This window comes from Oncorhynchus clarkii, chromosome 10 (genome assembly GCF_045791955.1).
Source record: "Oncorhynchus clarkii lewisi isolate Uvic-CL-2024 chromosome 10, UVic_Ocla_1.0, whole genome shotgun sequence".
NCBI classification, from domain to species: Eukaryota; Metazoa; Chordata; class Actinopteri; order Salmoniformes; family Salmonidae; genus Oncorhynchus; species Oncorhynchus clarkii.
This window is the reverse complement of record NC_092156.1, coordinates 43,020,086-43,047,767: the sequence shown is the minus strand read 5'-3', so window position 1 is coordinate 43,047,767 and position 27,682 is coordinate 43,020,086. Positions and strand designations below refer to the sequence as shown.

At 42.9% G+C, this 27,682-nt stretch overlaps 2 protein-coding genes across 2 annotated transcripts; both read right to left on the bottom strand.

The window, feature by feature from the left end:
- Positions 1–1,108: 1,108 nt before the first annotated feature.
- LOC139419569 (transmembrane protein 151B-like) lies at positions 1,109–7,372 on the bottom strand. The gene is made up of 2 exons (XM_071169542.1): positions 6,664–7,372; positions 1,109–3,300 (listed from the first exon to the last, which is right to left on the bottom strand). Exons 1-2 carry the CDS (start codon positions 6,817–6,819, stop codon positions 1,636–1,638), a joined length of 1,821 nt encoding a protein of 606 aa, XP_071025643.1. The 5' UTR covers positions 6,820–7,372; the 3' UTR covers positions 1,109–1,635.
- Positions 7,373–17,988: 10,616 nt separating this feature from the next.
- On the bottom strand, positions 17,989–25,211 carry LOC139418507 (cofilin-2-like). Its single transcript, XM_071168030.1, has 4 exons — positions 25,089–25,211; positions 19,043–19,353; positions 18,867–18,943; positions 17,989–18,760 (listed from the first exon to the last, which is right to left on the bottom strand). The coding sequence occupies exons 1-4, from the start codon at positions 25,089–25,091 to the stop codon at positions 18,648–18,650; spliced, it is 504 nt and encodes a 167-aa protein (XP_071024131.1). The 5' UTR covers positions 25,092–25,211; the 3' UTR covers positions 17,989–18,647.
- Positions 25,212–27,682: the final 2,471 nt, after the last annotated feature.

Genomic DNA, 27,682 nt, shown 5'->3' with positions numbered 1-27,682 from the left:
ATCATCTCTTTGTGGAATGGTAATACTCTCCTTGTGGAATGGTAATGCTCTCTTTGTGGAATGGTAATAATCTCTTTGTGGAATGGTAATAATCTCTTTGTGGAATGGTAATACTCTTTGTGGAATGGTAATACTCTCTTTGTGGAATGGTAATGCTCTCTTTGTGGAATGGTAATACCCTTTTTGTGGAATGGTAATACTCTCTTTGTGGAATGGTAATACTCTCTTTGTGGAATGGTAATACTCTTTGTGGAATGGTAATACTCTCTTTGTGGAATGGTAATGCTCTCTTTGTGGAATGGTAATACTCTCTTTGTGGAATGGTAATGCTCTCGTTGTGGAATGGTAATACTCTCTTTGTGGAATGGTAATGCTCTCTTTGTGGAATGGTAATAATCTCTTTGTGGAATGGTAATACTCTCATTGTGGAATGGTAATGCTCTCTTTGTGGAATGGTAATAATCTCTTTGTGGAATGGTAATACTCTCCTTGTGGAATGGTAATGCTCTCTTTGTGGAATGGTAATAATCTCTTTGTGGAATGGTAATAATCTCTTTGTGGAATGGTAATACTCTCCTTGTGGAATGGTAATGCTCTCTTTGTGGAATGGTAATAATCTCTTTGTGGAATGGTAATACTCTCCTTGTGGAATGGTAATGCTCTCTTTGTGGAATGGTAATACTCTCTTTGTGGAATGGTAATGCTCTCTTTGTGGAATGGTAATACTCTCCTTGTGGAATGGTAATGCTCTCTTTGTGGAATGGTAATAATCTCTTTGTGGAATGGTAATACTCTCCTTGTGGAATGGTAATGCTCTCTTTGTGGAATGGTAATACTCTCTTTGTGGAATGGTAATGCTCTCTTTGTGGAATGGTAATACTCTCTTTGTGGAATGGTAATAATCTCTTTGTGGAATGGTAATAATCTCTTTGTGGAATGGTAATACTCTTTGTGGAATGGTAATACTATCTTTGTGGAATGGTAATAATCTCTTTGTGGAATGGTAATGATCTCTTTGTGGAATGGTAATACTCTTTGTGGAATGGTAATACTCTTTGTGGAATGGTAATACTCTTTGTGGAATGGTAATACTCTCTTTGTGAAATGGTAATTGCTTATTTTTTATTGGCATTAGAGTTTTGCTCCGCATCTAACAGGGAGTTCTGTAAGTTTACACATTATACAGTGCCCCTTGAATTAATCTAATAGCTTGGTGAAAAATGAACTACTCCTGATGTTAAGTGCTAACTCAGCAGCTCCTTGATACTTCCATACATTCATGAACAAAGATACAAAGCGATTGTTGTTCATTGTGGACAATGGGACACACATATTACTGTCTCTTTAAGAAGAGCAACTACATAACTGTCATTTAATCTACTGTGACACAATAGTTTTGTTTCCCTACACATCTTTCACATACAGTACTGCTTTCTCGCAGGTCTGGAAAGCATGATTTTTCCATTTGTTTTCTTTCTCCTTCCTTACCCCTCTCTTTAACAACCTTTTTGATATCGCCACACATTCTTCCTCCGTCCCTGTTTTCTTCTCCTCTCCTCTCTCTAATTTCTTGCATTATCCTGAGCAGATTTGCATATCTGCTCTACTGTACATCACCTTCACCAATCACAGTGACTATGCTGCGTCAAGGTCCTCCCCTCCATGACAGCTCTCCTCACCGTGGACAATCAACACAGGCAAGTGGAGAGCTTCCTGATAGGCTGGTGGTGTCTCTGTCACACATGCCACTTCCTGCATGATCTCGGTCCTCACTCTCTCTAGTTCCTGCTCTCTATCCTCCTCTAGCTGCAGACTATTCTCGTCCACTTCATATCCTTCTGACTCCAGGACCCCTCTGCTTTCTTCATTAGCCCGGCGGAGGCCCAGTCCCAGAAACCCACCACCTTCATCCCCTCTACTCCCCATCCCTGCACCAAGGCTCCGGGAGTGAAACAGGCAGGCCTGGCGCATCGTGTGCAAACGGCCCAGAGAGAATCCACTGCGGCTGAGGGCTAACCTTCCTCCTCCCATCGTTCCCACTGTCCCATATGTCAAAGATCCTGCCCCCATTACCACATTTCCCCTGACTCGGGAGGGGAGCGAGGAGCTGCTGGTGGACCTGCAGCAGCGTGGGCAGCTCTGTAGGACGTAGCTGGAGCTCCGCCTCATATGGACATGTGTTGCCCCGGTAAACGCAGAGGGCAAAGAGGTTGTGTTATTGGTGTTCAGGTCCATCAGCAAGGCCTCGGAGTAACTGGGCACCATCTGCTGGTTACAGCGAATGTGCCACTCCAGTTCAGTGATATCCACAGTGTTGACCCTCGATATGACACGTAATCTGGGGCCACCGCGTTGCCCATTCTCCTGGCCTAAGCGGTAGTTGCCCATCTCAGTGCTGTCATTGTCATTGACTTCCTCGTTCTCACCAAACAGCTTCTCCACATGGTAGTGAACATACGCCGTACGGTACTCTGACACCACCCGTAGTGGCCAGGACAACATCAGGGCTGAGATCAGCCAATACATGCGCCGCCGAGAGAACCAGGGCGGCCACGCCGGGTTAGGAAAGGCCAGCATGTGCTCACGGAAGTCCACGTTCTTCAGGTGCATGCCCTCCCGTGCCTCCATGTAGTCATCCAGACCCTCGTTCTCTGCGAAGAAGCGTGCGCGCTGAGTGAGGTAGGCGGCCTCGGCACGAGCACTGGCAAAACTGAAACACTTGGTGAACCGAAGGCGTACAGCCGGGTGCTCCAGAAGGCCAAGCAGCTCCTTGGATACATCCTTTACACCATGTTGAGCATAGTCAAATTCAGAGCTGGCTGCGTGTGTATTGACCCGCTCATGGTACACCTGTGTGGTGGTGTAAGCGTCACCATTGCGGTATCGAGTCACCTGCCGTGTCCGTCTCACATAGTGATAGCTGATGGCCTTCCACCAGATACAGGGCATGGCCTGCTGCAGCCTCTGGACCCTGTTGTACACCTTGCTGATCTTCACCCGGGCCAGAGAGGATGTTTTAGAGAAGCAGTGCCAGCACTCCACCAGGTAGACCAGGTACAGCATGATCAGGAAGGCCACCGGGATGTAGACGTAGCCGTTGGAGCAGGGGCTGTCATGGTAGAGGCGGGCGCGGACGCCGTAGTAGAGGCCGTGTTCATCGGCAGCCATGACGGTGACACGGGAGAAGGAGCACCATCCCAGCGTGGCGAAACAGCCGAACATCAGCAGCGTGAGGAGCAGGCACTTCCAGTGGGACTCTCGGCATAGGGACCCGGGAAGGGACTGTTTACAGGGACGCTGCTACGTGGGGAAGGGATAAGAGACAAGGTAAAGCGAATGGTGGGGGGATGGAGAGTTGGGTACAAATATGAGAAGACATTTGGTTTAGATTTTATAAATGAGTAAAGTAACCAATGGGATCAGGAGCACAGGTGTAAAGTTGGGCAAAGGAAGGGATGTGAAAGTGGAAAGGACTTTGAAAAAATGATGGCGTAAGTGGTGGGAATGGGGTTTTAATGATGATAAAACATCAAACATTATGACTTGTATGAGGGGTGATAAAAAGGAGAGGAACAGGATTGAAGGACATACAATGGGAGAGGCAAAAAACAAAACAAGGAAGGGATGTTAAAACTGGATTTTTCTGTAAGAAACAGAAACAGAAAAAAACAGAACACATATTAAGTGTTTTCCATAAGAATACAGATGATTGGGCATCGATCAAAATGCATTTTTATGTCAAACAACATTAATAAACATCAATGTTGTCCTCTCATGCTCCCCTGCTCGTCCAGAGATGGACCATTCCAGTCTCTTGAGGCATGGACACATTTCCTGGCAGAGTGAAACCCAAACCATGCAGCCCCTTTTAAACACTTGGTTTTCGTGGACACTGGATGAGGCTGATGCTTTTAGACCTCATCAACAGCGAGAAAGAAGGAGAGTGCGTTCAGATTTATTTTGCCAGTGGAGGTTAGTGGTACTGTGGCCATTCATGCTCCCCATGGGAGGATGCACATGGACAGTGAGCAAAGTGGAAGAGCGAAACATGCAGTGACACTATTGGCCACACAAAGAGCATTGAAAATAACCAAAAGGCAAACAAAGACAGAGATACAGATAGATAAGAGCTGAGCTCAGAGTATCTGCCTATCTGCTTCATTTTTTTAAGCAGTCAAATGTGCCTCTCGCAGCCATGACAGTGCCCTTGCAGGGAAGATTTGTTTTCCTAAAAGGTAGGCTGCTATCCAAACAGTAGCTCCGAGGAGGTGTGTTCCTGCTGGCAGAGTTACAGAGGTTTCATTGTGCCTGCATTACAAGGACAAGGGAGCTGAGTGAAAGGGAGAGACCATTTAAGTTCACCATGACCCTAGTGCTTCCCTTATTACAGATGTTGTGTGTGTCAATCTATAATAATGATGGGTCAACTCTGCACTCATCTCCCACTTAAAGCCATTTAGAGAGGAAGAGATGAAGAGAGGGGGAGTGAATGAGAGAGGGATGGATAGTTTTACTATACATGATGTTTGATAATGGTCAGGGCTAGGAACATCATGCTTTTTCCACTGTGCTATTTCTCTCCCACTTGATCGCTTTTCCTTCCACTCCCTACTGACATTAGCACTATGAAACTACTTCTGTAGAAAAGTAGTTTTTGCTCCTTCTTACAGCCATAGGACCACATATTATCAAAGCAAGTAGCCAAAATGACAACCTGGACATATGGGTAGACATAACATAGCAAACGAAAATCTATCAAACTCAAATTAGTATGGTATGTTACATTTGGTATGGTATGTATTAATTTCTGGATGTCCATCATCCATTTTGTATGTTATGTTAAGAATCACAATTTGTTGTGGCTAACGTTAGCTAGGTGGCAAGGTTAGGGTTAGCTAACATGCTGAGTAGTTGCAAAAGTTGCTAAGTTTTCCGTGATGAGATTCGAACACGCAACCTTTGGATTGCTAGATTTTTATATGCCACCGACCCCCCAATCTATCCAACTAACCACCCACACACCCCCTTTTGTTTTTGCCTTAAGTAACCTTCTGTCTTTTGTAACCATACCAAACAGTAACATATCGTACTAATTTGAGTGTCCTGGATTTTTGTTTACTATGTTACGTCTAGTCTATGAGACAAGCCTGAAAATGAAGAATGGTACCTGGCAGATCAATACAGAAGAGAGACAGAGTGGACAAGTATTTTCTTGTTATAGAAATAAATCCCCCAGAATGTAACATATCCTGATGCAACAACAGAAAGGTAGAGAATATAGATGTATGTAGGTAAATATAGAGCATTTCAGTTTCACTCAACCGCTGTAAATGATTTATCAAGCCTAAGAACTACTGGCCTGAGAGACAGCTTTATTGGGAATGGCTCTCAGATTAGAGGCAGACAGTAACATAATGTGAGTTTGTGCGTGTGTGTGTAGGGGCCTGGCTTCCCCTGCCTTACCCTCACATTGAGATGAAGGGCAAAGCAGAGGAAGGGAAAACAGAGAGATGGCCTGCACATCTCTCTACTTCTCTCTAACCCCACAACATTCAATTGAACACAAAGGCCCCTCAAGAATAAATGTAACCCCCCCAAAAAATCACATTACCACACACAGAATTGTGCTGATTTACCCTGACAGGACATATTGACATCAGATGTGCAAATATCAGCCATGCTCATGGGATAGTAAGGCATTATAACATGAGACATGTTGCTTATGTAAACAGGAACACTTAAGAGCATTGATATGGTTGTGTCAGTATAATACAATCATTATCAAAACTCAATAGTGCTCTCCACTTGGCACCATCTCCATCTCTGTCTCTCTTTTATCGATCACCCTGTAACATAAGATCTGAGGTTATAGCTCAGCAACTCTGACAGACCATAATTAGTGACCTTAGACTATAATGTGGACTGATGCTATACCGTTCATTGTAATAAGTAATCCCCAGAGAAGATATGTCTCCTAATCATGATTATGAGGAGTTGAATATCAAGCAGTTGTATGTGGCATTCATATCCCGGTACAGGCAAATAGATGAGGGGGAGCTCAATCGTTCACCTCCACTTCGACTGCAATGCAGTTGCGTCCCTCCATTTGCCCGGGGTGACTCTTCAAGTAACCTTGTAAAATACACGCACTAAAAATAAGAACGTGACTGGGACTACTGTAAAAATAAGAACTACTGTAAAAACCAGCGGGACTCTGATACAACTCAGACCCAACAGAAATTCAGAGGTCTGTTTGTGCTCAACATGTTGGTTAGTAAGAGGATAACTGTGAGCTGAGTGGTAACTTAGGTTGAGTAACCAATTAGCTTGAGCTTTCCACGCAGTGCAGGCCTAATCCGATATGAATGAAATATTCCTGCAATCGCGCATTCTATAAAATGACAATTCTAAATTGTCATTTTATTAGCCTGTATATAGTAGCCTGTGCAGTAGTTTCGTCCCACAACTAGGCACTACGCATCTGTAAACAACACAGTCAAATTCAGAATCGTTCATATAGATGCTAATATAAATGCCTAGTTGCGAGAGGAAGCTCCCTATGCACTAGCGTCCAACAATACACAATTACACACACAGGAGCGCGCGCGCGAGAGCACACACAAACACACTTCCCAAACAACCCAACCTATACTAATGCTCTACCTCTTCTCTTCTGCCCCCGTTCAGTAAGGGCGCTTCTCCGGTAACGTTCACCGCAGGCATTATTTTGTTCCTCACAAGCAACGATTTGACCGTGAGCATCGGGATCTGTCCGAGACTCCGACAATCAGGGGGTCCAGAGTCGGGACCGCCCCGCATGACAACTCAAGCCCCATGTATGAATACGATCCTCCAAAAGCAAACGTCTTCCAAGCATGAAGCTTCCCTCCTGCCAGGTTATTACCGCACCTCCTACAATTGCCCCAAGGGCTTGATTCGATCATGTCCTACGTGTCATGTCACACGATCGCAAGACAGTGAAAAACAAAAACAAAAAAATTCAGGTGTTGTTTCTCGGGTGCCCGTTAAGTCACCAGTGTCACATGTGGGTGTATTGTTAATGTATTGCTGTCGCCTAGCCTACTTCTCCACAGTAGCCTTCTCTATACTCGTTCAATTGTTGTCACTCCATTGGCGCCAACATGGACTATCGAGCGGAGGAACAATGATGGGAGGAAATATATCGCGAGAGACATCCCGTTATTATTTGATAGGCAATTTAGGCTATACCTCCTGATGCAGCTATATCGGTTAAGTGCGATAGCATAGCACGCCATTTATCCGTAAATATATCTTCATCCCCCCATTCAGAAATCATGTTTGCCAGATAATTTTGCCCTCCTCCCTTCTTGCCTTTGGTTCATGTGTTTATCCCGTATTCACCTGCACATTTCATCGTCGATGGTTAGAGCTGACGTCACCCAGTTACGAAACATAGCCTACCGGTAAGCGTGCATCATCTTCTTAAATGCCTACATAAATGCAACATTTTAATTAGCCCTAGTTCGAGAGGCTATATCATAGCCTAGATATTGTGCGCTTGATGTGCGCCTGTGAGCAAATCCTCCTTGTACATTGGAACAGTCTGATGAACTTTGCACATCGCTCTATTCACCTACATTTCACAATCACTAGTTCAATGGGAAGGGCAGGGCAGGACTACCAAATGTGGGCCCCTAGGGCACCTACTGTCACACCCCCACAGCCGAATTTGTTGAGGTTTTCAACTGACCTGTTCATATGCTATCTGGGCAGACCTCCAGGGGGCCCTCAACTGATGTGTTCATATGTTATCTGGGGGGCTGCATGTCCTATGTGGTGATAGTGGTTTGTTTACATAGCAGGTTAGGATAACTAAAGTAGCAGGTTAGGATAATTAACATGGCAGGTTAGGATAATTAATGTTGCAGGTTAGGAGAACTAACGTGACAGGATAGCAGAATTAATGTGACAGGTTAGAAGAACTTAACGTGGCAGGTTAGGATAATTCATGTAGGAGGTTAGGAGAATGAGGTTAAGGTTAGGAAAAGGATTAGGGTTAAGCTTAGCTAAAATGCTACAGTTGTCAACAACTGTTATCCCCGATATGACAACAAGATGGAGCTGTACTCGTAGCCACAACTGTACAAACCATCAATCTTGACAAACCATCAGTATCTTAACACCGGTCGGTAATCCGGCCCAGGGGAAGGGTGTAGGGGTCGAAAGGGGACAGAGCCCAGAGGAAGCCGGGACTAGTGATGGTTCATCATCCTGCTACTACTGTTTGCTTGAGTAACTTAAAATAGAAAGGAGTTCCATGTGATCGTTACTGTGAATTCCTTTTTGGACCTGGGGACTGTGAAGAGAGCCCTGGTGACATGTCTTGTCGGGTATGCATGGGTGTCTGAAGAGACCCCTGGTGGCATGTCTTGCGGGGTATGTATGGGTGTCTGAAGAGACCCCTGGTGGCATGTCTTGTGGGGTATGTATGGGTGTCTGAAGAGACCCCTGGTGGCATGTCTTGTGGGGTATGTATGGGTGTCTGAAGAGACCCCTGCTGGCATGTCTTGTGGGGTATGTATGGGTGTCTGAAGAGACCTCTGGTGGCATGTCTTGTGGGGTATGTATGGGTGTCTGAGCTGAATGTTATTTGATTATGCAGACAATCTGGAATTTTCGTCACAGTAATTGTTCTCATAAAAACTAAAAGAGAAGCAGTTAATCTCTCATCAACCAGGAAAGACTGGGGTGCATGTTGTTGATGTTAGTTCTGTAGGTGCAGTTAAGGGCAAAGATGCTGCTCTGTTTTGAACCAGCAGCAGCTTTGCTAGGTCTCGCTTTGCTGCACTTGACCATATTACCAGACAGTAATCAAGGTGGGACAAGACCAGAGCCTGAACAACTAGTACGGTTGATTTTTGCAGAACATATTTTTATAACAGACATACCCCTCCCCATCTTCACAACAACGTTTTCAATATGACCATGATAATTGACCATCCAATGTTATACGAGTTTAGCTTCCTCAACTTGCTCAATGGTCAACCTTCAGTTGAGTTGAGGTTTTGGTCTTTGATAATGTTTTGAACCAAATACAATGGTTTTAGTTTTCGATGTATTTAAGACAAGTTTATTTTGAATCACCCATTATGATACTGACTGTAACTCCTTTTTTAAAGCTTCAGTGAACTCCCTGGCTTTGGGTGCTGACATGTAGTTTGTGGAATCATCTGCATAAATAGTAACTTGTGTAAGACCAGTGGCAAATCATTTGTAAAAAATAATGGCCCAAAACTCCTCCTCAATCTACACCCCATAATCACAAAGTGAAAACTGTAAATAAATAAATAAATAAAAATAAATTCACAAATGTATTACAAATAAAAAACAGAAATACCTTATTTACGTACAGTACCAGTCAAAAGTTTGGACACACCTACTCATTATAGGGTTTTTCTTTATTTGTACTATTTTCTACATTGTAGAATAATAGTGAAGACATCAAAACTACGAAGTAACACATATGGAGTCATGTAGTAACCAAAAAGTGATAAACAAATCTAAATATATTTTATATTTGAAATTCTTCAAATAGCCAGCCACCCATTGCCTCATGACAGCTTTGCACACTCTTGGCATTCTTTCAACCAGCTTCATGAGGTAGTCACCTGAAATGCATTTAAATTAACAGGTGTGTCTTGTTAAAAGTGAATTTGTTGAATTTCTTTCCTTCTTAATGCGTTTGAGCCAATCAGTTGTGTTGTGACAAGGTAGGGTTGGTATACAGAAGATATCCCTAATGGGTAAAAGACCAAGTCCATATTATGGCAAGAACAGCTCAAATAAGCAAAGAGAAATGACAGTCCATCATTACTTTAAGACATGAAGGTCAGTCAATCCAGAAAATTTCAAGAACTTTTAAAGTTTCTTCAAGCGCAGTCGCAAAAAACATCAAGTGCTTGGATGAAACTGGCTCTCCTGAAGACCGCCACAGGAAAGTAAGACCCAGAGTTACCTCTACTGCAGAGGATAAGTTCATTAGATTTACCAGCCTCAGAAATTGCAGTCCAAATAAATGCTTCACAGAGTTCAAGTAACAGACACATCTCAACATCAACTCTTCAGTGGAGACTGTGTGAATCAGGCCTTCATGGTCAAATTGATGCAAAGAAACCACTACTAAAGGACACCAATAAGAAAAAGAGACTTGCTTGGGGCAAGAAACACGAGCAATGGACATTAGACCGGTGGAAATCTGTCCTTTGGTCTGATGAGTCCAAATGTAAGATTTTTGGTTCCAACCTCTGTGTCTTTGTGAGACGCAGAGTAGGTGAACGGATGATCGCCGCATGCGTGGTTCCCACTATGAAGCATGGAGGAGGAGGTGTGATGGTGCGGGGGTGCTTTGCTGGTGACACCGTCAGTGATTTATTTAGAATTCAAGGCACACTTAACCAGCATAGCTACCACAGCATTCTGCAGCGATACGCCATCCCATCTGGTTTGCCCTTAGTGAGACTATCGTTTGTTTTTCAACAGGACAATGACCCAACACACCTCCAGGCTGTGTAAGGGCTATTTGACGGAAGGAGGAGAGTGATGGAGTGCTGCATCAGATGACCTGGCCTCCACAATCATCCGACCTCAACCCAATTGAGATGGTTTGGGATGAGTTTTTTACATTTTACCTTTATTTAACTAGGCAAGTCAGTTAAGAGCAAATTCTTATTTTCAATGATGGCCTAGGAACAGTGGGTTAAACTACCTTGTTCAAGGGCAGAACGACAGATTTGTACCTTGTCGGCTTGGGGACTCGATCTTGCAACCTGGACCGCAGGGTAAAGGAAAAGCAGCCAACAAGTGCTCAGCATATGTGGGAACTTCTTCAAGACCGTTGGAAAAGCATTCCAGGTGAAGCTGGATGAGAGAATGCCAAGAATGTGCAAAGCTGTCATCAAGGCAAAGGGTGGCTATTTTGAAGATTTTGATTTGTTTATCACTTTTTGGTTACTTGTCACAATCGTTATAAGGAGTGGACCAAGATGCAGAGTGGTATGTTTCCAGCCTTTATTTTGTAATAGAAAACTTTAAAGAACAACCGAACCGTGCTGCTAATAATATGCTCACAGGCAACTATACATAGATAAGATCCCACAAAGCACAATGGGAAAATGGCTACCTAAATATGATCCCTAATCAGAGACAACGATCAACAGCTGCCTCTGATTGGGAACCATATCAGGCCAACACAGATATACAATTCCCCTAGATAACCCACCCTAAATCACACCCCGACCCAACCAACATAGAGAATAAACAGCTCTCTGTGGTCAGGGCGTGACATTACTACATGACTCCATATGTGTTATTTCGTAGTTTTGATGTCTTCACTATTATTCTACAATGTAGAAAATAATGAAAAAACCCTTAAATGAATAGGTGTGTCCAAACTTTTAGGTATTTGTAGGTATTCAGACCCTTTGCTATGTGACTCGAAATTGAGCTCAGGTATATCCAGTTTCCATTAATCATCCTTGAGATGTTTCTACAACTTGATTGGAGTCCACCTGTGTGTAAATTCAATTGATTAAACAGGATTTGGAAAGGCACACACCTGTCTATATAAGGTCTCACAGTTGACAGTGTATGTCAGAGCAAAAACCAAGTAAAAGCCAAGCCGTAAGGTCAAAGGAATTGTCTGTAGAGCTCCGAGACAGGATTGTGCCAAGGCACAGAATTGGGGAAGGGTACCAAATCATTTCTGCAGCATTGAAGGTCCCCAAGAACACAGTGGCCGCCATCATTCTTAAATGGAAGAAGTTTGGAACCAACAAGACTCTTTCTAGAGCTGTCCGCCCGGCCAAACTGAGCAATCGGGGTAGAAGGTCTTTGGTCAGGGAGGTGATCAAGAACCCGATGGTCACTCTGACAGAGCTTCAGAGTTCCTCTGTGGAAATGGGAGATCCTTCCAGAATGACAACCATCTCTGCAGCACTCCACCAATCAGGCCTTTATGGTCGAGTGGCCTGATGTAAGTTACTCCTCAGTAAAACGCACGTGACAGCCTGCTTGGAATTTGCCAAAAGGCACCTAAAGACTCTCAGACCATGAGAAACAAGATTCTCTGGTCTGATGAAACCAATATTGAACTTTTTGGCCTGAATGCCAAAAGTCACATCTTGGGGAAACATGGCACCATCCCTACAGTGAAGCATAGTGGCAGCATCATGCTGTGGGGATGTTTTTTAGTGGCAGGGACAGGAAGACTAGTCAGGATTGAGGGAAAGATGAACGGAGCAAAGTACAGAGATCCTTGATGAAACCTGCTCCAGAGCACTCAGGACCTCAGACTGGGGCGAAGGTTCACCTTCCAACAGAACAACGATCCTAAGCACACAACCAAGACAACGCAGGAATGGCTTTGGGACAAGTCTCTGAATGTCCTTGGGTGGCCCAGTCAGAGGCCAGACATGAACCCAATCGAACATGCCAGGAGAGAACTTAAAATAGATGTGCAGCGACGCTCCCCATCCAACCTGACAGAGCTTGAGAGGATCTGCAGAGAAGAATGGGAGAAACTCCCCAAATACAGGTATGCCAAGCTTGTAGCGTCATACACAATACTTAAGGCTGCAATCACTGCCAAAGGTGCTTCAACAAAGTACTGAGTAAAGGGTCTGAATAATTATGTCAATGTGATATTTCCGTTTGTAACTTTAAATACATTTTCAAAACTTTATGCTTTGTCATTATGGGGTATTTTGTGTAGATTGATGAGAAAAATGTAAAATATATATATTTGTAGAATAAGGTTGTAACATAACAAAATGTGGAAAAAGTCAAGGGGTCTGAATACTTTCCAAATGCACTGTATCTGATGTGAGAGAAGCTTCTATTGAACAACACTCTTTGGGTTCTATTGGATAAATAACTCTCCAACCATGTGATTGCAGGTGATGTAAAGCCATAGCAAGTGATTTTTTTCAATGACAATTTATGATTAACATCAAAGGCTGCACAGAAATCTAATGATACAGCTTCAACTATCCATTTACTTTACCCAGTCATCTGAGTCAGTGCAGTACACGTTGAGTGCCCTTCTCTATATGCATGCAGAAAGTCAGTAGTTAACTTATTTTCTGAGAAATAGCATTGTGTTTGTTCAAACACAATTCTCTACATCAGTGTAATAAGAACAGGCAGCAAACTGATTGGGCAGCTGTTAGAGCCAGCAAAGGGTGCTTTACAATTTTTAGTCTGTGGAATTACTTTAGCTTCCTTCCACACCTGTGGACACACACTCCTTTAGGCTTTTGTTAAAGATATAGCAAATAAATACAGTCTCTTACCATTCTCAATAGTTTCCCATCAAGGTTGTCTGTACCTGGTAGCTTGTCATTATTAGGTGGATAACAATTGTTTTCCACCTCTCCCACACTAACTTGACCAAATTTTAAAAAGCAATCCCTCTCTTTCATTATTCAATATGATGGTTCACTGTTCAATGTGGTAATTTCACTTCTTAATTTTTCCTCTTTACTAGTGAAATAGTCATTGAAATGATTGGCAACATTGAAAGATTTTGTTATAAATGACCCATCGGGGCCTCCCGGGTGGCGCAGTGGTTAAGGGCGCTGTACTGCAGCGCCAGCTGTGCCATCAGAGTCCTGGGTTCGCGCCCAGGCTCTGTCGTAACCGGCCGCGACCGGGAGGTCCGTGGGGCGACGCACAATTGGCCTAGCGTCGCCCGGGTTAGGGAGGGCTTGGTCGGTAGGGGTGTCCTTGTCTCATCGCGCACCAGCGACTCCTGTGGCGGGCTGGGCGCAGTGTACGCTAGCCAAGGTGGCCAGGTGCACGGTGTTTCCTCCGGCGCATTGGTGCGGCTGGCTTCCGGGTTGGATGTGCGCTGTGTTAAAGAAGCAGCGGCTTGGTTGGTTGTGTATCGGAGGACGCATGACTTTCAACCTTCGTCTCTCCCGAGCCCGTACGGGAGTTGTAGCGATGAGACAAGATAGTAGCTACTACAACAATTGGATACTACGAAATTGTGGAGAAAAAGGGGTAAAAAAATAAACAATTTAAAAAAAATTAAAAAATAAATGACCCATCAACTTCAATGAACGATGGAGATGAATTGGGTTTTCTACCCATGATATCATTAAAAGTATTTTTCCATTGTGTTTTATGTCAATTATCTTGTTTTGGTAATATAATTTTTGTTAACTTTAGTCACAACATTTCTAAATGTATGTCAACCAATCAGCTGAACAGCTTTATTTGTTTGCCACCTCTTTTGCATAATTGCTTTGAACCATACAATTGTTCAATTCATCACCAATCCAGGAGGCTCTAACCGCTCTCACAGTTAGTTCCATGCTTGTCAACGATTGGCTATTAATTTACAAATACTTCCAATGCTGCATCTGGATTCACTTCCTCATACACATCAGACCAACATGTTTTACACCTTCAACAAAAGAGCCCTGAGTAAGCATTTTGTATGATCTCTTATAAATGACTTTAGACCCACCCATATGGAAAATAATCATAAAAATTAAATTAGAATCTTGTATGGCAGAAGAAGATAACTTATTTCAATTTGTGTACGAATTATCTCAGAAGGATCTGGTAATATTTTGTCAGTGTTGTATATGTGTTAACTTATATGTCTTATATGACATACACCATTGAATACATGATTGTGGTGAATTTCCTACATAGATACATAGAACCCCCGAGCTGACAAGGTACAAATCTGTCGTTCTGCCCCTGAACAGGCAGTTAACCCACTGTTCCTAGACCGTCGTTGAAAATAAGACATGCTTATTAATTAATATGGAGTTGCCCCCCCCCCCCCCCCTTGTTGCTATAACAGCCTCCACTCTTCTGGGAAGGCTTTCCACTCGATGTTGGAACATTGCTGCGGCTTCCATTCAGCCACAAGAGCATTTGTGATGTCGGGCAATTAGGCCTGGCTCGCAGTCGGCATTCCAATTCATCCCAAAGGTGTTCGATGGGGTTGAGGTCAGGGCTCTGCAGGCCAGTCTATTTCTTCCACACCGATCTTGACAAATCATTTCTGTATGGACCTCACTTTGTGCACAGGGCATTGTCATGCTGAAACAGGAAAGGGCCTTCCCCAAACTGTTGCCACAAAGTTGGAAACATAGAATAATTTTCAATGTCATTGTATGCTGTAGCATTTAGATTTCCCTTCTCTGGAACTAAGGGGCCTAGCCCAAACCATGAAAAAAAGCCCCAGAACATTATTCCCTCTCCAGCAATCTACAGTTGGCACTACACGGGTAGGTAGTGTACTCCTGGCATCCGCCAACCCAGATTTGTCCGTCGGACTGCCAGATGGTGAAGCGTGATTCATCACTCCAGAGAACAGCACTTACAGTTGATTGGGGCAACTCCAGCAGGGCAGAAATGTAACAAACTGACTTGTTGGCGGCGCCACATTGAAAGTCACTGAGCTTAGTAAGGCCAATCTAATGCCAACGTTTGTCTATGGAGATTGCATGGCAGTGGGCTCGATTTTATACACCTGTCAGCCAAATCCACTCATTTCAAAAGGTGTCCACATACTTTGGTATATATAGTGTACATTTACATGTATGAGTTTCATGGTTAAGCCTGGACAGCACCTCCCACTGGACATTTTATTTAACTGGAGCTATGCCTTTGGTCTCCCATCCAGGGTTGTTAACATGTCCAGCCATGCTTAGCTTCAATGTTTTTCACTGACTTTTACCAATGTGCTATGTTGCTAACCAGTCAATATTCAGGTCACCCAGAGAATAGACAGCACTTTTAACATCACACACATTATCAAGTATTGCACACTAACTGCATTATCCAAATACTGAGTGTTAGCACTTGGTGGCCTAAAGCAGTGTCCCAAAAGAAGGGGCATTAGATGAGGCAGATGAACTTGCAACCACAACACTCCAACATTTGACAGGAGATCCTCCCTAAGCTTCACAGGAATATGGCTCTGAACATATACAGCAACACCTCCCCCGTTGACATTCCTGTCTTTTCTGTAGATGTTATATCCTTGTATTGCTACTGCTGTATCAAAGGAATTATCTAAGTGAGTTTCAGAGATGGCCAGTATATGTTATCCAATGTTAGCAAGCTACTGATTGCATTAACCTTATTTCTAAGGCTACATATTAATATGGGCTAAATAGCCCTTTCCTGGATAGCTTACCGGAGAGAGATGGAGAAAAACAAAAATAAAATAAAGACATTGTTTGGCTTGAGTCAGTGGCCATGTCAGAATACCCATACATGTATCCGAAATAGGCCGTTTGAGTATTCGGAAAAAGTTTAATAGTATGCAACATTTTGAAAAATGTATACTTTAAATGCCCAGATGTCATACTCATTTCAGCTTTGACAACAGCTGATAATTTAGATATGAGTAGGCGCTACCAAAATCAACGAATAGTGGGAAACAATACAATCACGCATGGCGCATTTTCATTACGCCAAAATAGAATGCTAAATAGTAAGCTATACTTAGAAAATTGAGTATGGTTTAAATGCCAGGATGTTATACTAATTTTGCCTCTTTATCTCGTAGAATTTGATGCACACTTTTCCATAATGTATTGGAAGAGGTGGGCTACTTGAAGAGAACTAGAGCCTAACAAAACTAGGCTACTTAACTGGGAAAATGCCCAAAGCTTCTGTGGAAGAGTTCAAATGTTGGCAAAGTAGTTTTTGTTCTTAAAATGATAGATTGCGTCGCAGGCTACATCTTTGATAACAATTATTTTTAAAGTGGATTACTGCTTTGTCACTGATAAGTGTTTGTTTTCTTAGCCTTCAGAGCTTTTAAATTAAATAGTAAACCATCTTCTGATTCCTGAATGTGTCAGCTCCGGGGACTCGGGATGCGGCTGCGTTACTGTCATGTTAATCAGGCCTTTTGAACATGTGCATTGTTTTAGTTTTGTAGGCAAGGCTACTTATTTCATTTATGGGCCAAGCCTTTGCAGTCATTCTGATCTCGTTCCCAATGATCAGTGCTTTACTTTGATGTCCAGTTGTTCTGAATTTGCGATGCACCCGCTGTCCACGTTTTTCTGTACAACAGCCTTTAAATTTGAACATTTGGAAAAGTGTGTGTGTACACTAGGCTATTTGATTGAATTTACATGTTATAGCACTATGGTATCACTAATGTGTCGAAATGGAACCTGTTTCGGTCTTCAGTCCTTTTTAAAATTAGAATAGATGGGCTATATGGGCCACTATGTTATAGGTTGAATGTGAAAGTTTGCCCATTCCTCTTCAGAGTTTAGAGAAAGCATTAAAATTGGAAATGAGCTATTATCAGCCTCGTTAATGCGATGCATGGCTACCGAATTTGAGAAAATCCCCCCCGCACTCAACCCCACCTACTCAATTTAGAGCCGATACTGCGTTGCAGCCTTGGCATACTTTTTATTAAACAGTATGCGATAAGTAGTATGCAGTTTATATATGTAGTACGCTAGTATGGGTATTCCAACATGGCCAGTCAATCAGGCAATTTAGTATCAGTTGGTGTAAGTCACATTAGGCTGAAGCTACTGCCCTGGATTCAAGGGCTCGCACTTCTGCCAGGCTTTTGGGAGGTCAGGTGGACAACGGTCTCCACGCTCTGGCAGCTTTAATAGCTGGGATAAGTTCTTATGTCGCTTATGCCTGGAGACGGCCCTAGATGGGCCTCTTACGTGAATGGAGCCGAAGACTCAGAACGGCCCATCACTAATGGGGATATACCACTGAGCCAAAAATTGCATGCCCTGCACTTTTCCCCCACTGAGCTGTGTGGGCTATAATTATGTGCACTGTTAAATGTAATTTTTTTTTTTTTTAAATGCACCATGAATAATTTGCTAATATATTGATGCATCCAAATAGACCATCAGTTCAAAAATGTTTAAAAAACTTACGCAGGAATGGACAGTTAACCATAAGGAAAGAAAACATGTTACAGGCAGCAGCTAGTGTAAGTGCATTTTCTTTATTTAGACAAGGAGACAAAAACAGAACACCCACACTTTACTTGCTCTCATAGGCTTCTTCCAACTTGAGCCACCCACACTACGACATACCCCTGACTCCAATTGATCCCTGTTCAAGCTGTTCAAGCTGTTCTGAGATTTCATCATGAAAAAAGGAATGCATTTTTGTTTGTACACAGCGCATTTACTGTTTGCTCAAAGGTTTTGGAAAAAACTTAATAGAGTAAGGTCACATTTTGGAATTTTACTGGAAGCATGCTGGCAAAACCCATTTTGTTCGTTAGTTCTTCCATTAGATATCATTCTTCATGAGTTTGGAAATTGCAAGGCCAATCTCAGAAATGGTGACAAATCTTCATCTATTTTGTCATAATCCTTCATCACAAATTGCCATTTAAGACATGTCTGTGTTCTTCATTGTGACAATTGGAATGATAACCACAATTTTAAACCATGAAACAGCATGCTTGATTTTTCTCCACACAACAAAATACCCCATCCCAACACCCTCAAATTTGTACTCTAAACCCCCTCACCTAATTCCTTATTCTGGAATGAACAGCCATACCCACGGGATTTAAAATTCTGTTTTTTTTTTTTTCTTTCCCTGTAGGCCTCAGATCATACCCGAGACGGGATTTATACAGGCCCACCTTCAAGGGTGACCACTGACGAGCCTCCAAGCTTCTCTGCTAAGGTTCGCCGATCTTTGATGTCCTCCAAACCGTTAACTTGCCATTCATGCTTGATACCTGCAATTGAGCAAAGTGGTCAAATGTGAAGAATGAAGTACCCTAGACATACCCACACAGCAGTTGGACAGTATTATGATTATTTCAACCTAAAAACAGTGCTCACCTGTGAATTTCTTTTTAATGGCATCCTTTGAGCTGGCGTAGATCATTTTGCTCTTCAGTGGAGCGCCATCTGGGGCCCTGCGATACAGAGAACAGGAGAGATGACCACAAGGTTCTGTATTCCTAGTTGTAGTCAAACTGACTTTCTAAACCCAGTGCTTAACAGTTGACACGCACCAGAAGATGAAGACCAGGTCCTCTTTCTTGGTCTCCTTGGTCTCGTAGGTGGCGTCATAGAGGGCGTAGCGACAGTCATCTGCGGGCAGCATCTTGACAAAGTGCAGGTAGGGGTCTGCAATGGTAGTACCCACGTCGCCAGTCAGGATCTCTTTACCCGATTCAAGGACGATGTGTTTCTTGTCCTCGCTCAGGCAGAACAGCACCGCCTTCTTCCGCTTCTTCTTCTCGTCCTCGTTCGCCTGGGCCTTACGCACCTTCATCTCGTTGAAGACTGTAATAACTTCATCGGTCACTGTCACCCCAGAGGCCTAAGGAGAAAAAAAAACATATTTAATGCATAGTGTACCCAAGAGACCCATGCATTTCATAAATCACTATCTGCCATTGCACTGCTAATTTGAGCATCTTACACCTGCACTGTCCATATCAGTTGACTTTACGGTGCCAGAATAGATTTGAGCAACTGTCATCAGTTACAGTGCCGTCAGTAAGTATTCACAGCCCTTGACTTATTCCACTTTGATGTATTACAGCCCAAATTCAAAATATGTAAATAATTTCCCCACCCATCTACACACAATACCCAATAATGGCCAAATGTAAACATTTTTGCTAATGTATTGAAAATTAAATACAGAATTCTCATTTACATAAATATTCACACCCCCGAGTCAACACATGCTAGAATCACCTTTGGCTGCAATTGCAGCTGTGATTCTTAAGGTAAGTCTAAGAGCTTTGAACACCTAGATTGTACAATATTGCACATTATTTTTTTCTTCAAGCTCTGTCAAGTTGGTTGATGATCAGTCTTGCCATAGATTTTCAAGCCAATTTAAGTCAAAACTAAGCCACTCAGGCACATTCAATGTCTTGGTAAGCAACTCCAGTGTATATTTGGCCTTGTGTTTTAAGTTATTATCCCACTGAAAAGTGTCTGTTGGAAAGCAGACAACCAGGATTAATTTAGTATTTTGCCTGTGCTTAGCTCTATTTCATATCAAAGCATCCTATCTTTGTAGTGACTGGGTGAATTGATCCACCATCCAAAGTGTATTTAATAAATTCACCATGCTCAAAGGGATATTCAATGTATGCTTGTTATTTACCAATAGGTGGCCTTCTTTGCAAGGCATTGGAAAACCTTATTGGTCTTGGTGGTTGAATTGGTGTTAAATTCACTGGTTGACTAAAATACCTTACAGATAATTGTGTGTGGTACAGAGATGAGGTAGTCATTCAGAAATCATGTTAAACACTATTATTGCACACTATTATCGAGTCCATGCAACATATTATTGGAGTTAACTTCTTCGGGCTAGGGGGCAGTATTCGGAAGTTTGGATGAATGAGGTGCCCAAAGTGAACTTCCTGTTAGTGTAAACTGCCCAGAAGCTAGGATATGCATATAATTGGTAGTATTGGATAGAAAACTCTAAAGTTTCTAAAACTGTTAAAATGTCTGAGTATAACAGAACTGATATGGCAGGCAAATTGTGTTTTTTTCCCCCAGCTCACCCTTGATTACTATGGCTGTCAATGGGAATAGAAGAGGAATACTTCCCAGATTGCATGTCAGTCTTTAGGAAGAGTTTCAGGCTTGTTTTTTGAAAAATGAGCTAGAATTTGTAGTTTTAGTAAGTGGCTCCCATTTTGGCTGTAGTGTTTGTTGCGTGTTCCGGTGAGGGCGCGTACTTCATTATTCATCTCCAGTAATGGTCTCCGGTATTCTCAGTCTTAAATCATATCATTTTAGTTACATATTAGGGTACCCGAGGATTGATTAGGAATGTTATTTGATATGTTTGGAAGAAGTTTAATAGTAACGTGCGGGATTCATTTGTATGCATTTTGAACGAGGGAAACCGGTGCATTACTGAGTCAAGCGCACCAATGAAAGACTTTTCTGGGATATAGAGGACTTTATCGAACAAAAGGACCATTTGTTATGTAGCTGGGACCCTTGTGATTGCAACCAGATGAAGATCTTCAAAGGTAAGTAACTTATTTTATCGCTATTTCTGACTTTCGTGACACCTCTGCTTGGTTGGAAATGTATGTAATGCTTGTGTGCGGGGCGCTGTCCTCAGTAAATCACATGGTGTGCTTTTGCGTAAAGCCTTTTAGAAATCTGACAAAGCAGGTGGATTAACAAGTTAAGCTTTTAAACGTTTGACACTTGTATTTTGAATGTTTAATATTACGATTTTTGTAATTTGAATTTTGCGCTCTTGGGGGGGGGGGGGGGGGGGGGGGTCGCTAGCAACACGTCTAGCCCAATTAGGCAAAGTATTACGCCTGGACTTAGGTTTGCCATAAACAATTGATTGAATACCGGTACTTATTTACTCGACATCTTAGCTTTCATTTTTTATGAAATTGTAAAAACATAATTCCAATGTTTTGACCAAGAGGAAAATAAGACTATCCAAAGAACAGGATGCCCACTCTCTAACATTGTGTTTGCACGTCCTCTTTTCTCTCCCAAAGAAATAGTTACAGCACTTGGTCCATTCTTTCTTATGGTTGTGCTGAAGAAGAAAACCATATCTTTTGAGCGGAGGTAATGTTAAGCCCCGTTCACATTACCCATAAGCACTCCATTAGGTTACATTACAGTATACCCCGTACACATCGTTATGTAGCCCATTTCATTGTGCTGCAAGTCATCTTCATGGAGTCCTGTCCCGCTACTGAACAGACAAGTGTCGTGTTTGTAACGCAAGATGGAGGAAAGCATGTCCCGTTTTGGGAGATTCCAAAATATGACCGTTTCATTCAGAACAGGATAAACATACCATTTGAGGTGATAAAACATAGCTTTGTATAGTTACATTTATAAAAACAAGTTGAGGAAAAAGTATAGCAAGTCAAGCGAGTTCGCAACGCAGAGCATGTATGACATCCGTCGCAAATTAACGGTGTGCTTATGGGTAAAGCCTTGTTCACATTACCCATAAGCACTCCGTTACAGTGCGACGGATGTCATGCATTTCAATGGGGACGTCCACAGCGGAGTGGAATCGCAAAGCACCCTTATGGTTGAAGGCTCCGTTGCGAGACGGCCACCACATACTGACATTTGACAAACTTTGCGACGTCTTCAGTCCATCCAGAGTCAGTCAAAAACATGGAAGTTAAAAAAAACAGATGAAAATGTGGTTTTCGGTGATGGCTTTATGGAATAGGTACTAACTCGTAAACAATGACCCATTCCTATAAGTGAGTCCTATTTTAATAGTAATGTTAAAATACACATTGGCTGCTAAAACAATTCTATTAAATATGTTTGTGGTTTAAATACATTTTTTTAATGATAATTATTACAGCTGTTACAACCGTTACAAACCGTTTTAAATGCTTCACAAAAAATGGGTTGCTCACTAGTGGTGTCTACAATATACCCAGCTATAAAGTTACATAACATAATTAAACAAAACGTTTTATTATCACCCGAAACCATTTATTCTGGCCATACTTTGCAATCTCCCAAAATAAATGCGATGCCAAACGAAAGGCACTGGGGAGTCGACTAGAAAATAAGATTCCCCGACCGTCAACTGCCATGTCTGGGTGTCAAGTTTAGGAGTCAATTGCTGGCGGAATCTAAGATTCAATATTTCCGCAATGGTGGCAACTATTTTGCGTAGTTTACTTCGAGAACAAACTCTTGTATCTTCCACAGCAAAGAAAGAGCAAGCTAGAGAGTGAGATGGGAGGGGCACAGACTGGATGGGAGGGGCACAGATTGGTAATCAAATGAAGTAGCTATAGAAATGCTATATTTCGCAATTTCTTGGCTTGCAATGTCTTGCGCAAGTTCACTAAAGGAAGGACTATCAATGAGTAGGCTGAGCTATTCTACACGCAACAGATCGACGACCAAACACAAGAGAAAGAGGAGAAGGCGAGGCAGAGAGTCAGAACCATGCGCATAGGCTATAGCTCCGTCATCTGTATCTATCAATGAAAATGGCTAAGCTAAAGGTCATAGTGCCAGTGAATTGAAGTTGGAAATCGCCAAATGTGTCAGTTTAATTAGACATGTGCAATAAAAAGTATCTCCTATAGCTTTTAATGAAACCCTTGCTGGCTGTTTAAGTCTTAGGTCAGGGCTCTCCAACCTTGTTGAGAGAGCTACCTGGAGGAAAAACCTACAGGATGGTAGCTCTCCACGAACAGGTATGAGAGAGAGAGCCCATCCCTTCGCCCCGACCTGGGCGCGAACCAGGGACGCTCTGCACACGTTAGTCACCCTCGAAGCATCGATACCCATCGCTCCACAAAAGCCGCGGCCCTTACATACCTGCAAGGGGAACCACTACTTCAAGGTCTCAGAGCAAGTGACGTCACCGATTGAAAGCGCTAGCCATTTCACATCGGCTACATAGGCAATTGACCTCAAAGCAGCATCATTGCTAACCTTTTTGGAAATGGCAAGCGGTTCAATAGCGCGAATCAGCAGGATGTGGGGCATTGTTATTAGGCAGGACGTCTACCATAGATGGACCGCTACAATAATGATTATGATCACACTTCAATGTAAATATTATGGGGAGACCTATACATCTGGCAGCCAATCACGAGTTACCAGTGAAGCCTATTGTCGTCTAGACATTACGATGAAATATCTTCACGTCTACAATAAATCTACAGGCTTCCGTCATAAGTCAATTAAATTTGAAAAAATAATTAATGGGAGCAGTTTGGAAAAACTAATCATGTGTGAATCGTCCTCTGGAATAACGCACATGCTTTGATAATCATTACAAAACCAAAGTGTAGTAATACCAGTCTGAATATGGCAGAGAAAAGGCTTATCAGCGTAGAGTGCGCCGCATCATCCTATGGGATCCGTCAAGGCCGCACACAGAAAATATCACTGAAATATTGCAGTTCCTACACATGCCCTTCTAGATTCAAACCAAACATGAATTTTATAGACAAAATGGCAGCATCATGTTCATGTCAGTCCTCTAGAACACAAATGTAGTCTTCCTAGAAGGACTGTGCAATAATGAGGTGTGTGTGAGCACATCCGTTTCAGCGTGTTTTGGGAGTAGAGCTAGAGTGGTTGGGGTCAACTCAAATCCTGGAGTCGTGCACAACTAACTAGAATCGGGTCGAGAGTTTCAATTTTCTTGGTGTCCTCATCAAACTATGGTCCAAACACACCAAGAGAGTCGTGAAGTCCAGGTCCACAAGGCCCCCTAACAGCTACCACCACCAAGCCACAAAACTGCTTAACAATTAAACAGCCACCCGGACTATTTTAATTGAGACCCCCCCCTCTCTAAAGATGTACGGCGTAATGAAATAAGTCACGATGTATACGAGGCACAATGTGAACGAGGCTTTAGAAACACTGGCGCGCAAGTCAAGTAAGAGGGAAATTGGGCTTTCTAGTTTGTGCGGCTAACCAACCCCCAACGATCACTGAAATTGTTTAAGACGTGAACACACGCAGTGAGTAATAGACGCCACTGAACAAAGTCCATGGACGTATTTCATCATCTTCTAAGAACATTGGCAGGTTGTTAGCTAGTTATGTTACACTTCCTTGTACTTGCAGTAAGGGTGGGGTCAGCTGGAACAGGCGGTAGTCACCGGTACTTGTAAGGCTAACGCTTCAACAGCTATCTGGCACGGCGTAGCTCTAACATCGCAGTTAAATTCAAAGGCAATACAGTAACGTTGTTTACCTTATCAATGCCAATGGTGGATAGCGTAACGTTAGTTTGCTAACATTTTTTGCCGTCTGTTTAACAATAGGCCTAACAGTTAACAAGGTAGCGACGCGTTAGCTACTACCAAGGACGCCAACATGCACTAGTTCATGCCAGCATTAGTCATGGATAAGATGAAATGCCGAGGGGCTAGGTTACAACTAGTAAACTCTAACAACGAATGACAATGTGTGCGAATTAAATCGCACACACAATTTCAATGTTCAACGGGCCAAGTAAGTACCCGTCCCCAATACAACTACTGTGTATATTTAGGATAACTAAATTACAGCCATTTGAAACAAAGGTAACGTTACCATGGTTGTGTCTGAAAAGTCGTTCCTCTTGAGCTCGCAGCCTCGCACAACACCAGAGAGGCAGACCGTGACTGACAGGCACAGTTTTCACGGAAATACGTTTTTACCGTGGCCACGCCCCCACTACGGTGGTACGGATGTGAAAACAAATCTTCAGAATCTGCTATTGGCGCGGGAGAGGGAATATTACTTTAGTGGTGATGGGGAAACTCAATTGAAATCATTTTATAGCTGCGGTGTATACCTTTTTGGGCGACCCGACCAAATGTACATAGAGTTGTGAGTTATAGATCTGTCATTCTCGCTGAACGCAAGTCTAAGAAGGTTTTTGGGCACTATTTCTATGCTTCCCTTTCTTAAGGTGCATTTTTGCATCTTTTATTTTCAGTTTTGTACACTAGCTGAAATATTTGTGGTTTTGGATTGATTCTCTGGACTTTACGTGCTTGTTTTGTCACATCAGCTGAAATTAGGCAAACTATTCGATTTTTAGCAACCAGGAACTGGCGGAACGATTTATCTCTCTCTCTATATATATATACATTACACACAGTGAGGTTTTTTTTTTTTTTTGCAGAGAAATAAGAAGAAACCCCCACACTGCTCTTGATAGTATCACTGCTCTTTTAATACACTTTACGTATCGGCCTCAATGCCTTCGTCAGAGCTTACACAAAATACAATTGAATCAATAAGAATAAGGCTGTAATGTAAGAAATGTGGAAAAAGTCAAGGGGTCTGAATACTTTCTGGAGGCACTGTATAATCAAGTGGGTTGAAACAAATTGGCCACGTATCTACCGCTAGCGACATGTGATACAGCTGCCCCGTGAAGCGTATACTGTCCAGTGGGAATTACAACACCGTTGCACTTGTCATCCACACCGGCTTGATATTACATTAGTTAATTGGCATGTAACGGCGACATCCAGATGGTGAACAATACTACAAGTTATTTCTCCCTTTCCCATCGAAATAAACATCACTTTCTTTTACAAGTTTTAATTGGCGCCATGCTGTTGTTGTTGCCAGCATAAACGAGGATCACCAGGACGACTGACTGAACTAACTCCATTCGTCTCCACTCGACTCTCAACTGTGCGACATACGTCATCAATTTGGGCACCAGGCGTGTCCGTATAGCCTCTCTCCATTGGCACCCATTCAAATTAGCCCCAAGCTGGCGTTGTTAAGTCAAATCAAATCAAACTTTTTTTGCTTCATGCGCCGAATACAACAAGTGTTGGCTTTACCGTGAAATGCTTACTCACAAGCCCTTAACCAACAGTGCAATTCAAGAAGAAAATATTTACCAAGTAGGCTAAAATAAAAAGTAACACAATAAGAATAAGGAGGCGAATACAAACAGTGCAGCTATTCCCTCCGCAAGGCTATATATAGACATATTCAATCAATCCCTATACCAGTCTGCTGTTCCCACATGCTTCAGGGGGCATCAGGAGGCTGAAGAAATTCGGCTTGTCACCAAAAGCACTCACAAACTTCTACAGATGCACAATCGAGAGCATCCTGGCGGGCTGTATCACCGCCTGGTATGGCAACTGCACCGCCCTCAACCGTAAGGCTCTCCAGAGGGTAGTGAGGTCTGCACAACGCATCACCGGGGGCAAACTACCTGCCCTCCAGGACACCTACACCACCCGATGTCACAGGAAGGCCATAAAGATCATCAAGGACATCAACCACCCGAGCCACTGCCTGTTCACCCCGCTATCATCCAGAAGGCGAGGTCAGTACAGGTGCATCAAAGCTGGGACCGAGAGACTGAAAAACAGCTTCTATCTCAAGGCCATCAGACTGTTAAACAGCCACCACTAACACTGAGTGGCTGCTGCCAACACACCAACACACTGACACTGACTCAACTCCAGCCACTTTAATAATGGGAATTGATGGGAAATGATGGTACATACTCACATTTGTACATACTGTACCCGATACCATCTACTGTAATGCTGCTCTGTACCATCACTCATTCATATATCCTTATGTACATATTCTTTATCCCCTTACACTGTGTACAAGACAGTAGTTTGGAATTGTTAGTTAGATTACTTGTTATTACAGCTACACTCGGTACCGAGTCAGTGGGGGGCTGAGTGACTATGCATGGGTAACAAACAAACAGCAAGTAGCAGCAGTGTACAAGAGTGGGGGGGTTATCAATGTAAATTGTCCAGTGGTGATTTTTATGAATTGTTCAGCTTGGGAGTATAAGCTGTTGAGGAGTCTTTTGGTCCTAGACTTGACGCTCTGGTACCGCTTGCCATGCGGTAGCAGAGAAAACAGTCTATGGAGAATCTGACAATTTTATGGGTTTTCCTCTAACACCGCCTATTATATAGGTCCTAGATGGCAGGAAGCTTGGCCCCAGAGATGTACTGGGCCGTTCGCACTACCCTCTGTAGCACCTTACGGTTAGATGCCGAGCAGTTTCCATACCAGGCGGTGATGCACCCGGTCAGGATGCTCTCGATGGTGCAGCTGTAGAATCGTTTGAGGATCTGGGGACCAATGCCAAATATTTTCAGTCTCCTGAGGGGGAAAATGTTTTGTTGTGCACTCTTCATGAC